The following is a 13,747-nucleotide window of genomic DNA, read 5'->3' on the forward strand; positions in this document are numbered from 1 at the left end:
TGACGTGGCCAGAAGAAAACAGCAGGCAGACAATATTAGCAACAAGCTAGCAAAGTGGACATTATGAAAATGGATATTTTGGACATTGGACTAGGAGACAAATACTAATCTTGCTCCATTTCTAAAGTTGGTGAACAAATTCTTAATATCAACTACACACTTTTCAACTTAAACAGCTGTTAGGCCCCAAAAAAGTCTTCAAGCAGGGACAGAGACAGACAATGAAGAAGAACGAATCATCAATCTGCACAGCCAGTGACCTAATAACAGCTTGTTCAGCTAACATATGAGCAGAATTACATATCAACCTGGACAGCAACTGTTGTGTTGCCAAATTCATGTGCTTTGGATCATTTAATGTGGTAAACACATCATGCAGGCATCAAAACAAGAACCAGTGTGTGTTGCCTCATTAGTTGAAACGGGACCAAAGCAGACTCAATGGTCCACAAAGAGCAAAGGGTGTTGCATGTATATATATATATATATATATATATATATATATATATATATAGCATGCTAGCAGGTATTAAACTGCTCCTACATTCCATATCTTTTCCCTGGGAGTCATTGACTCAGAGCGAGACTTTAAGTCTGCGTGGGAGGTCGTCATCAGAACACAGCTGAGCAGAGGGGCGTTCAGGATGTTTCACCTGGGCTCACCTCTACAAAAACTACTCTTGGTGAAAAACAACAGCGCAGGCCTTTGTCACACACATCACCAGGCCATACTCGCGTTAGCCAGTTAGCATTTTACCCATGTATACGTCAGTCAAGTCGTGCGTCTTTGTTTTTCGTCTCCACTGTTCCTAATTACTGCTTATGCTTATACTACAGGTAATTAATGTGTTGAATGGGAGGAGGGTGAGTCGACACTGTGAAACCACAACGAGCGGCTCTGTTGTGGCATCAGCTCTGTTTAGGAAACAAGCCACCAATGTAGGGACAGATAAACATGAAAGCAAACAAACATATTCACACTCAAATGTATTCTTTTCAGAAAATGAAAAAAGGAATTTGACACAATATGAGTGTGTGTCTGGACAAACAGCTTTGCATGCATGTTGTGTTGATGTTGCTCACACCGAGTGAGTCGGTGGCACAGACAAATACACACAGTACAGTCATGTGTTGGTGCAGATATATACCTTGAAGTCATCTGGAAGGAGCAATTTGCTGGTCCTGAGGAAACTGAGAATGTAGCGGAATATCTCGCCATCCCGATCTATGAAGTAGTGCTGCTTCAAGCTGTCCAACACGATGGGCTCGGTGCCATTGAACAGACGACTGATTCTGAAAATTGAAATACACACACGCAAACACACGTGCACGCAGGCAGCCGCACACACAAACACAGGCACACGATGGAATGAGCCAGCTCCCTTCAAATGCATGAAACAATTACCCTCCATTTATTTTTCAATTTTATTAGCACTAAGCTTGAAATGCATTAGCATCCCAGGTTGAAACAAGGGGCTTAAGGCACAGTTCCTCCATTCCAGACTTGTTTGAAGTGTCCCTTCTGCAGAGAGATTACAACAACACACACGCTTGCTGCTTGTACTTACAGAAATTAATGGCATGAATGTAGCATTACAGCTCTATTATTCCATCTGTCAGAGGGGTGGAAATGAAACGGAGGGAGGTAACGGTGAAGGGCCACATATTAATATGAGGAGAACATGTGGAAAAAAGATATTTTGCTTTTACAGTTTGATTGAATTTAGGAGGCATTTGCACTATTACTGTATGCCACACTGTTTGTATTTAATACAGAGCGAGGATTTGTAGTGGCATCCTTCATGTACAGCAATATGTTTGTATGAGAGACAAACATAATTAAGTTGATACATGGACCTTTAATAGTCACAAGATGAATTGACAACTGCATTCGAACAACTGTAAAATTTCCTGCGAAATCTGTGCATTTTCTGCCAGATGACTTGAAATAACGTATGGCATACTGGCCTTTAAAAATACAAACATTTATTGTCAGAAAGCTATTTTCGGAGGAAAAACATGACTACAGTCGATCAAGGTGTAATGCATTTTCATTTTGTTTCTCCTGTATTAAATGCATTGATCAGGCTGAATTAAATGCATATTAAGGATGCAGGACATCTGAACACATAACATGAATCCATAAAAGCTTTTGTTTCATATCTAACGGCAAAGCTGTATAATCTAAGAAAGAAAATAACTGAAGAGATAATGGAAATGACATTACCCGAAATTACATCAATAATGTTTTCCCGTTAAGAGTCACAATAATTAACTAAAAGCAGTAATTAGATGCATGCTCTTAAGCTTTCAGCAAATATTGGCAAGACTTTGGTGCAATAATAAGACACTTGTTGCTGCCTGGTGTCCCACAGTTAACCCCTTCCACTGGTGTACCGCAAGATTAAGGGCTTAGTTGAAGTTGGCTACAGGGGCTCATCAAGGCAAAGAGTGGAAATTGCTGTTATCTTTAAACTTTCATCACACCACGTTGGCGCCATGCCTCGAGATACCCTTGGACAGATATTCATTTCCCCTTGTCTTTGTGTGGTTTTCCTGCCGCTTACCTGCAGGTCCCTTTCTCGCTGGTCTAATAATCTCATCGAGGCACCTCCACTCTATCTGTTTGTTCATCTCCAAATGTGAAATATCCCTTCTTAATAATTAAAAAATAGTTCTTTTTTTTTTTTTTTTACAGCATGTGTAAATATTGAGGATGGGGTTTGTTCAAGTGTTCCATTTAGTTAAACTTTCCACAGTGTGAAGTGCAATAATTCACTTTAATTTGGTGACTCGTTTAGAAGCACATCTCACATTACGCTCAGCAGAGAAACCTGGAATGCCTGTGCAGTGTAAATAAGCTGTGCTGCTGATTTACACAAGAAATCTGTTGCACGTAACCTCCTTAACGGCCTCACTGCACATTTACAGTACTATAGCGTCTTCCTGGGAAACAGCTCTTGGCGGAGCACTGCGCTGCTGTTATTATCATCATTTCGGAGTAATCAGCACTTCAATCACAGTAACAGCTTCTAGGTTGGCTGACAAAGTTGTATGACAAAGAAAATCATAAAACCTATTTGCAAATGTGCCAACTAATGCACACATCCAGCGCTGCCTGAGCTCTGGCGTTGTCAATCTCTATTACCAGACACTGGAGCCATAGTGGGAACGTCAATGAACAAACAGCAGGAATGTCCCCACTTTCAGACTCATTTTACTGAATTTACAATTACAATTCTCCACTGTGTAAAAGTGTGTGAGCTCGTATTTAACGGTTGTATCATGTATCTCCTGACCCCGATGTGTCGGCTCCACACGATGAAGCTATGAAGTCAAATTCGCCTTGTCTCTTTTCTTTGACTTGACTGTGTGAAGAAGCAGAGCAAAGATGGTTCTCCCTCCCTCTCTCGCCTCCTGCCATCCTCTCTCTCTTTCACTCTCTCTGTCTTTCTTTCTTTCTCTCTCTCTGTCTCCATCCTTCTCCCTTACTCGCTTTCTCTCTGGAAATCGATGCAAAATGCTTTATAAAAAACCAATACTCATCTCCCTGTTTTGCCCGAGGTGTTCCTTTCTCATATGGTCTTGCAATTCTTCCAGCTAGAATTTCACCATACCCCTCCAGGCTAACTCTGTTTTTCATCTCCACTTTTTTAAAAAGCAATTAAAATGCTGCCTGTTTTTCTTTTTCTTTCCCTCTCTTCTACTCCCTTCTCTCTCTCTCTCTCCCTCTCTTCTGTGTTGGTCTCCTCATTTTTCCCTTTTCTGTTAAATCCCTGAATTGGAGGGGGGGTTGTTTTTAACAGGTAGGTAGAAAGAGAAGGGTGTGTGTATGTGTGTGTGGAGAGTGGGGGCTGCATAGAGAAATTAAGAGACAAGACACACAAAACAGATGGGCCAAAAGACAAAGAGACTGATAGGAAGGAAGAAGAGAGGAAAGATACTAAGACAGAGAAATCAGAAGGAGAAAATATAGACGAGGAAAGAGCAGGGAGAGAAACAAACAGAATAACAGAGAGAGAGAGTGTGGGAGAGAAAAAGGTTTGACAGACCTACAAAACTTAGATAAAGAGAAAGAGTCAGGGAGAAGGAGGGAGGTGGTGGGTGTAGGAGGTTATCAAGGACAGGAACAGCTCAGATCTCCCACCCCAGCGGTGCCAAGTGAGGGCAGGCAGCGGGGCAGTAGGTGGGCAATATCTGGCAGCAACCTTACTGCAGCAGCTTCAGCCGGCCAGTGGCCGAGAGCTGCCAGAGACGTATCCTCCGGAGGTGGGTGGAGGACCCGGCGCAGGTATCACTGATTCTACTGCAACAGATGCTATCTGGAAACTGTAGCACTAATGGACACCTAATGGAGGCGACATACCGGGCAGCTTCCTGAAAAATGAAGCAAACACACCCAGGGGTCTCTGTGAGCCTGACAAACCTGACAAACCTGAACACAGTGGCTCCTGACTAGTAGAGTGAGCAGGTTCAGAACCAGATTGCTGCTGTCACTCCCTCCTGCTTCACTGCTCAAAGTAGCTGTAAAATACTCGATAAACTGATGATTTGCCAAACAAGCTCTCCCAAAGGGTTCGAGATAGAAGTTTCAAAACAAGGAACACAGTTTTGACTTATAAAGAATTTATCAGAATGTTCAAGTTCCAGTCTAACTCATAATTCCGTATCACATTTTAACATGTCAACACAATCAGCAAAAGCAACGAAAACTTCTTACTTGATGCTCTGGGATTAGATTTCATTGTGTGCAGCTGTTTCCCAACATTTGTCCATATGGGTCCATGATGGGATTTCTTTTTCCCAGAAACTCAACTGCGCATACTATAAACAGATAAACTGACTGCATTAATACAAACAACTCAGCTCTTGTTGGGACAATATGTGTTGCTAACAGTCACAGCATTTTTATGCCGTTCACAAAAACATTTTAACTGTTACTTTGCAGTTGCATAACGTCACTATTTCTACTACAGAGTAACAATTAATTCTCGTTATTATTTAACGTTAAGTAAATAGAGCTAAAAGCTTCATTTAAGAGTTAGTTTTAGTTTGGCCCATGGCGCTGTGTTCATGCCACATACCCTAAAAACAAAGGCTTAACAATGAAATAAAGTGAAAATGAAAGGAAACGCAGCTTTTCCCTGAAACTTATGTAAAGTGAATGATGATATAATCATCTACTGTGTTATTTATAGTGAGTGCAGCTTATAGAAAAGTTAACTATTCGATCCAGAGGACCACCAGAAAAGCATAAAGCCAGTGCAGATCTATCATCTCTGGACACAGACGACTCGTCTTCAAAGAGAAAAATGTCCAGTGGTCCTTTCAAAATAGTTTCCTTGTCTCTGGAACATTTCCCCTAATTTCCTCAGCTTCTGTTCAAGTGACTGCTGAGACTGTCCTCTTTGAGAGCTACACAGAGTGCGCATCAATGTTTCATGACCCCTGTCCCTTAATATGGCCCACACAGAAGAAGATGAATAGCCACACATTAGTTACTAGACTAACTTTCTCTTGGCATGCTGCATTATTTAGGGGCCAATCTATTAAAAGTAATCAGCAACTTCAAACTCCTTAACCCTGCTCCTTCAGTCGTCACATTTTCAGTTTCGCCAGTGCTCGACTGGACATGGCTGAACGCGGCGTACACGGTTGTGCCAGTGTAATTGTTTTGCTTTCTGCTGTCAGCCATTATCCTAATTCACACAAAAGGGCCCCTCCTTCCACTGGCTCCAGTGGAAAGTGGAGCCCTGAGGCCAACTGTACGCTGAGGAGGCTGGGAGAGAGAAACACTGAGAGTATGCGTGTGTGTGTGTGTGTGTGTGTGTGTGTGTGTGTGTGTGTGTGTGTGTGTGTGTGTGTGTGTGTGTGTGTGTGTGTGTGTGTGTGTGTGTGTGTGTGTGTGTGTGTGTGTGTGTGTGTGTGATCCAGAGTGAGAAAGAAACAGCAAGAGACAGATAGAGGGAGAGAGAAAGAGAGACCGAGCAAACGAGCATGTGTGAAAGAGAGAGAGAGAGAGGGAGCAAGAGCAAAGAGCACTCCAACTAACACTCACACTGATATCCGGTCTTTACTCACACTGTAAAAACACTGTTTGGATGCTCTGACATGACTCTGTGCTGCATTTGCACGGTGCCCTGTGTGTGTCCCCGTATGAATAACTTCTTTGTAAAGTGTAAAGCTGCATCAGAGCATAAAAATAAAGTAACACAATAGCAGTACACAAATAGCGATGGAAAATGAGACTGAAATTTATCAACTATATCCACTGGAAAAACATATTATAAGACTGAAACGCGGGGCAAAAAAATAGTCTTAGCAACGAAAACAAAGATAAACCCTTGTCTGGGTTGAGCTGTATTTTTCTCATGACATGTTGCATTGGAGTAAAAAGGGAGAGTTGTCAGGGATTTCCTGTCAGCGGACTCTATGAATATCAAGACTTTATTACCAAGGGATTATGTGGATTGTTTCCTGTAGCCAATTTGGCAGATTTTCTAACAACCTGGTGTATGTTTATGTTGGCCCACATGGGACTCAGCTGATGCAGAACTGAAACCAGTGTAATGTAATGAATGGCATACTGCATTAGAAGAAAAGTGGGCCTGAAGTATAAAGGAGGAAAACTCAAATCAGGGAGAGAGCAGAGATTTTTTTATTTTTATTTTTTATTATTAACTTTCTGTGCTTGCAGAGCTACCTCCGGTCGGTGGTGTCACCTTGTTTGTGGATGGAGCTAAAAACGTGAAGGAAGTAGGAGGGTGGCTTACCACCAGCTCTTACACAATCATCATGACTAAATCTTACAAGTATGAAATGTATCAAAAAATCCAACCATGTATGCTTTATGTGTGAGTGAATGTAACAATCAGAAGCCTGATAGAGAAGCGGCGCTTTCTTTTCCCCTCCACATTACTATTCAGCAAACAGAAAAGTCACTGTTGTAGCTGAGTAAATTTGAAAGTTTGACTGCAATATAATCCATATTTTGGGTTTATGCTGCAATCAATTGAAAGTGGGGGTAGGCAGAGGGAGGGACTGTAAGTAGGTTAGAAAATTATATCATGATTACATTACCTCTCAACACAAGAGTAAGCAGTGATATATTAAAGTACACATATATCTCGAAGATAGCCCAGTGAGCACCAGTAATGACAATAAAGAAGATGTAATAGTGGTAAATTCTGGCTCTAAAATAGCTAACAAAATCAATATGTAATGCGCCAATGAGCTAGATTTTAATCAGATTTGAAGCTGCCCTACATCAGCTTTGATGACAGGGTTCCGCACATTTACGTCATTGTTTTTCCTCCAAGGATTCCTAACAGCACACTGATGTACTGGCTAAAAAAAAAAAAGTCTGTGAAACAGGGATGCAGAGAAAAAAATGTCTGTGTGCTGTCAATTCACACAAACATTAGCACTCTCATCAGCAGTATCACATATGAGAGATTCCTTGTGAAAGGAGATAAAAAAATAAAAGCTCGGGAGGTATTTATTGGACAATTAAAACAATCACCATTAAAACAGACAAAAACAATCAAATCCATCATTTTAAAGGTAAGAGGGGTTTAGAAGTAATGAAGGCAGCAGAAATGTTCCCACATGGTTTGGAAAGATAATAGCTTTGGAGGCTAATTATCACAATAAAAGTTGCAGTGCAATTGTTCCAATGCCAGTCAGCTAAATGACTTATTAACATCACAAATCCAATTAGACTTAATTGAGACAAACACCAGTCAAATAATGTAATAACTGATTCACTGACTAAAATGCAATATTAAGCTATTACACAGAGATACAAACTGATTTAAATCTACTTGAGGATTTAATTAGGAAATGTTTTTCCACTATTAGGTGGATTAAGAGACTTCGTTTCCTATAAATGCACAACCTTCTCACATCTGAAAAAAAAAGCAACAAGATCTAAATGTGTCGCTTCGATTTGCCAGCATTGTCGATAAATGAGATCAAGAATTTACAAACTAACTGAAGCGGGACAGAAAGCCAGGGACGCGTCTTACCTGGAGTCTGGGTATTTGGTGAGGGTGGCCAGGCTGCTGGTGTACATGTGTCCCCCGACATCGATGTGCACCGGGGCGTTCGCCTTGGTCAGCTGAGCCGGCAGAGGGATCCCCTGAGCGGCCAGAGGAGAGACCGGAGACCGGGTCAGAGACAGCCGTGACATGCTTCTTCCCTCCTGAAAGCAAGTGTAGAGAAAAGCCATGGGAGTAAAGGTAAAGAAAAAAAAAGTAACACAGTGATCCTACACAGAGAAGTAGATAGTATCCTTTCTGAATGGTATCAGATCACTTCCATGTCTGTCTGGTCGCATATTTAGCCTGGAAATTATTGCCACCGCTCTAATTAAGTATGTTTGCATCTTTTCATGCAGCACCGCAGGCGAGGATCGGAGGATGCTTATTAGAGAACCGGGGTGAGAGAGAGATAGAGAGAGATAGGCAGATAGAAAGAGAGAGAGAAAGAGGGGGGGAGATATGGAGAAAGAGAGAGGGAGGAATGCTAGGTGTCAGCCTCCAGGGGAATAAAATAAACTGCTGCTGCAATATTCTAATTAAAGGTCGCCTTATGTGTTAGACGTGATGCGCCCAGACACCCCAACCACCAATCTGAGAGCAAGGAAAACACGGCGGGAGGGAGGGCGCAACTTTTCCTCCAACACACACACACACACACACACACACACACACACACACACACACACACACACACACACACACACACCAAAAAAGATTAAGGTGATCGCTTGTCATGTGACTACACACACTTTTGGGTACATGAGGCGACTAAACGCGCGTAAAAACGCACCAGAACTCAGCTCAAAGCATCAGGCTGCTGTCCACACTGAGAGGCCAAATCCACTAAGAGTCCAACTCCACGAACGCCGTGGCCCAATATCACGAGAATAACGTTTTCAAATAATCTTGCAAAAGAACAAAAAAGCTCGCAGCGTGGAGGCACACATTTGGGACTGGACTTTATTGGGAGCACGCCGGGGCACAGCGAGGTCAGCGCGGAGCAGAATTTGATTAACGGATGAAATGTTTGAGAAAATATTTTTTAATTCACTTCGATACGCCGCCATTTGATTCCACAGTGCTTCAGGAGGAGCTGATGAGACGTTTGTGTCCAACCTACTGGTGCGTAATTTGGTTGCCACCAGCGGCAGGTAAACTACAAAACCTCAGTATGGCCACGTTGTAATGTAGCTTAGAAAGCATATATTGTAAATCACACGAGGAGGGCATGATGCGAGACTGCTTTAGAATATGTGGAAAAAAAATTTTTTAAGGGAAAATGAACAAACGCATACTGTTCTGAACTTTTTTTTAAAAAATGTTGTCCTTATGACCACAGCTTAAAGGTCACAGTTCACCATTACGCGCGTCTCCTCCAGGCTGTGGCTGAAACACAGAGCTTTCTTTTTCTAATACTTGGGAGTTTCTGGGTTTAAATAGGTTCAGATAATACAATTCCTGCCTTCAGTATATCAGCAGGACTGATCAGTTTGTTGGGCTATTTCACTGTCATTCCCGCTGAACTGAAAAAGGTTGTGAAAGTCCAGATCATCCCTGCGGCTCTGAGAGGAGAAGCGCCACTGGGCACAAAGTGAGACTGGAGCCTCTCTTTTTGTTGTTCCAGGGTGTTGCCCTCCTCACAGCAGTATCGTGTTCGTTTAATACGATTACAGGAGGACGGGATTACATTTCAAATCCCAGGAAAGGAGCAAAAAACTTGAGGAGACTTAAGAAGTTTTGGGGACATACACACACACACATATCGGGCTGTCCCACCGCCGGTTTCTCTCTCTGCCACCCAGCCAATTAAGCAATTAAATCACAACATATATAAGTATGTAAGAGAAAGAAAAACAAGAATAGAGGCATAAACCTACTTACTCTCCCAATGGCATCACAAATTCAGTACCTCTCTTATCCCTATCACCCCACTCTCACACACAAGCACACACACACACACACACACACACACATCATCATCATCATCATCTATGATAAATTCCTCCACAAAATCACAGCAGCTATATAAAGGCATCAACTTTCTCCTCAGAGCTGCTGTCTTGCCGCCTCCCTCCCTCCTCTGACCCGCAGCTCAGACACTGTAGTCGATTTCACACTTAATGACATCCACAGAACCCAGATGGCCCACAAATTAGAATAATCACAGAAAGAGGACGGAAACGCTGGAAAAATAAAATAAACAATGCGCTACAAGAGCCGACTCTGCACGAACACCACAAGCCTGAGCTCTGCCTTTAATCTACCAAATTCTCAATATGGCGTCTTATTCCTGCTGTACAATTAAAAGCATAATCCCGACACGTGTAATTCACAGCCCGTCTGATAAAACCCACACGTGTATTCTGTTCTCTCTGCGAGAAAAGACGGGAAAAGCACTTGGGTCGAGCAGCACACGTTACTCTCTAGCACAGTTCAACTATCCTGATCGGAAACTGCACAGTAAGCCTGAACTGTGCGTAAAAAACATTAGATTCTGTAATATAAAATTTTCACCCTACCGTTTCAAACATTGTAGGGAGTCCAGAGGAAATCCGTGCCGGCGGTCAGTCCCAGCTGCTGTCCGCGTAACCCTCAAAATTTTCAAATATTTTCTCCAAATGCCCCCGAGTTTGTGACAGAACTACACCGCCATCCAGCTCCGGTATACGAACCTATACTGCCGCACGGAAAAGCCAAGTCTTTTCTCCGTATCCCGCACAAAACTGCTTTTTTTAAAAGACACTAGGTTGTGGCCGGGATCGACTGCTTGCAAAGAGTCTCTGTGGCTTTAAAGGCTCTATTGCAAGGCTGGCTCGACCTGTCCTCACCAAGCTTCTTTGTACCAAAGCGCACAGGAAGCGTCCTTACCTTGAACATAGATGAGATGATCTCCTTCCCCTTCTCTGCTCTTATTTGGATACGCGTAAAATGTGCGCTCTTGCTGGAATCCTGCTTCGTATTTCGGCTTCTTGTCTGCCTTTTTGCCTAAATGAAACTGCCCCTGTGGTTTGTTATGAGAAGAAGAAAGCCAATAATCCTTCTCTAAATAACAGAGCGGAGCTAAAAAAGAAAATTCTTGCTCCGGGCTGCCCAAGCGCCTCTGGGCCAGGGATTAGGCTACAATTAGCTCAACTCCACTCTCTCGCCCAGGCAATTTTCTCAAGGAAGAAAACGTGATACCCCCCTGTTCCCGAAATTATGACTACACAGATATAATAACTTATCTTATTTTTTTCCGGCAAAAGTAGACCGTTCCCCTAAACGGTGTGAAGTTGTGATTTAGAGGGGGTAGGAAACCTAACAGGCAACTGTCAGTCGCTCAATAGATTTAGAGCAGCAAAAAGCAGATTTTAATCATTGTCATTTCGTCTGATGTAATAGTTCCCCAGGCAGTCCAGCTAGCAGGAATACATTTCCAGCTCCATCTCCAGCTTAAATTTAAAGTTTAAAGCCAGCCGGGCTGCCATAGTCCTCCACTCAGGCAACATATAATAAAGGCGCAATAACTTGTTGATAAAGTCTCAGCAGAAAAAAAAAGAAATATGTTGAAAATGAAGAGATATCCTTGAACCAATATCTCTCATGCGGTGATTTTCCCCCCGTGTCCCCGCTCCCTCTCTCTCTCTCTGCCTCTCTCTCTTGCCTTAATGTCTGGAGTTGTAACGCCAAATTTCCTGCAGGCCATTAAAATCAAATGACGTCTACGGACATGCATGCATGCTGCTGCAGAAAGCGCCCTCACAACCTGCCTGCAGCCAAATGCGCCATTTCAATTATAGCGCAGGGCTTAGATGGAGATATCTGCCCAGAACACCCCCCCCTCCTCCCTCCCTCCCCTCCTCACTCTCCAATGAAAGCAGGCAGCCTCCAGACTTTTGGAGGAAAAAAAAAATAAGATAGTGGCTGATTATTATTCTTATTCTTCTTTTTCTACGCGGAAAGATGCATGTGATGAGGCGCTAAAGTGTTGCGCCACTTTTGCACTGAGTGAAAGAGGGGAGGAAACAGGGAGTCAAGCAGGTGCTCACACCAAGGAGATGATTATTTATTTATTTGCATGTTTGTTTATTTGCGGGTAAATAACTGTGAATAATTGATGCAACACTGAGCCCAGTAATTACTCTGTACCAGCATCGTGAGGGAGCTGGAACCGTTTCTTGATATTTGGCGCCAACCAGTGTAGGAACTTATTATTGGTCCGCAGAAAAAATGCACAGATGTTGTCACGAATTTGGAACCTTCTTCTTTGAAAACAGTATGATGTTTAGATGACATTATGAAATGTTAAAGTTTACAGCCTTTAAATTTCATTACTGCTGTTACATCTCCTTTGACATGCAGGAATCCAGACTGTCCTGGTGGAGCATTGTTTCCTGCATGAAGCAGTCTGAGCATAAAACGGCAAGCATTTAAATATGAAATGAACCAGTAATGCCGGTGATATTTGACAGTAGGACTGATGGGAGTGTGAGAATGCTTTTCTCCTTGAAGCAGGCCAAATCTTCGTAATTAGAGAGACCTCAGCGCGCCTCAGAGCGCTCCTATCTGCCCCTCTGGCACAGATTTGTTGTTTCCAGAGGTACAAACTGGAGGGGAAACTGGAGTTTTTTCTCATTAAAGGAAACAAGCCCGGAGTTAGTTCAATTACATGAAGTATGCAGGGATGTTGTAAATTTAAAGATTTAAATAGCTTACAAAGTGGCCCCGGGCCCCATCAGTTAATTTCCTTAATTTATGGATTTTATCGGTGTCTATGTGGAAGGGAAGAAGTAGGTCATCTTGAGGATTTGCATGCAGCCTTGAGACTTCAAAACAAATCCAGAAAACATCTGCCCTCCTGACCAGCACCTCAGCAGGTGAAAGGACTGATGAGGGTTTTTCAGGCCTGTTTCTGTAACTGATGCAAATATGTCACCCTAGTTGAACAGATTTCTCTTCGTTCTCAGGGATCAGGAATGCAAATCTGATTGTAATGTTTGACCCAGGTAATGAGATTATTGATGTTTGGCCTCTCTGATGCAGGCAGACAGAGATAACAGCTCTGTTCTAGTTTTCATTAAAGGATTGTTCCACTAAATTTACCCATGATTGTAAATGTTTGCCTTTCTAAAACTATGGAAGTCAAATTAATATTGACTTTTGCTTAATTCTGAGTTTAGATGTTTAAACTGCAAGGCGAAACTTTAAACTGCATACATCAGTCAAAATTTCAAAGTCTCCTTCAGACACCATATGTTAATGAAGTGTATGAATTAATGCATGACCCTATAAGAATAATAACTTTGCCTCTAGGTTCAAAAGCAGGTGCTATTAGTGGTGTTGCCTGAAGAGGCGCAGAGGACAATATTGTGCCTTTTTTTTAACTTGCAGCTTTGTCCTTTTACCAGAGGAAGACGTCATTTTTAATGCATTTTCTACCATAAATCAATCACTATTTACAGCATTTCGCATGCTTGATGCCTCGAAGGATAAACAGTGTTTTAAAATCCTCTAAAATATGCTCTTAGAATTACGTTGACACATTTTCTCATGGTGAAACACTCACAATATGTGAGTTTTTTGCCAGTTAGAGCAACAAGGTCAGGGTCGATCACTGAGGACTGGATACATTCTGCTTTTTCTTGAGCGCATGAGATTGTTAGATGGAACTTAGTACCATCTGCTGGTTAGAGGCAACACTGTGCATAAACAATCCTACTAAATGA

At 42.3% G+C, this 13,747-nt stretch overlaps 1 protein-coding gene across 3 annotated transcripts in view; it reads right to left on the reverse strand.

Annotated features, from left to right (window-relative positions):
- LOC110954062 (BTB/POZ domain-containing protein kctd15) overlaps window positions 1–11,814 on the reverse strand; it is a 30,461-nt gene extending 18,647 nt beyond the window's left edge. Inside the window, exons 1-3 of one of the 3 annotated variants that reach the window (XM_022198564.2) lie at window positions 10,911–11,814; window positions 8,028–8,203; window positions 1,149–1,293 (exon numbers count right to left, since the gene is read on the reverse strand). In XM_022198564.2, coding sequence (XP_022054256.1) covers window positions 1,149–1,293; window positions 8,028–8,203; window positions 10,911–10,919 — 330 coding nt within the window. In that variant the 5' untranslated portion in view covers window positions 10,920–11,814. The other 2 variants (XM_022198483.2, XM_022198397.2) reach the window with 2 other exon arrangements.
- Window positions 11,815–13,747: the final 1,933 nt, after the last annotated feature.

This window comes from Acanthochromis polyacanthus, chromosome 2 (genome assembly GCF_021347895.1).
Source record: "Acanthochromis polyacanthus isolate Apoly-LR-REF ecotype Palm Island chromosome 2, KAUST_Apoly_ChrSc, whole genome shotgun sequence".
Lineage (NCBI taxonomy): Eukaryota > Metazoa > Chordata > Actinopteri > Pomacentridae > Acanthochromis > Acanthochromis polyacanthus.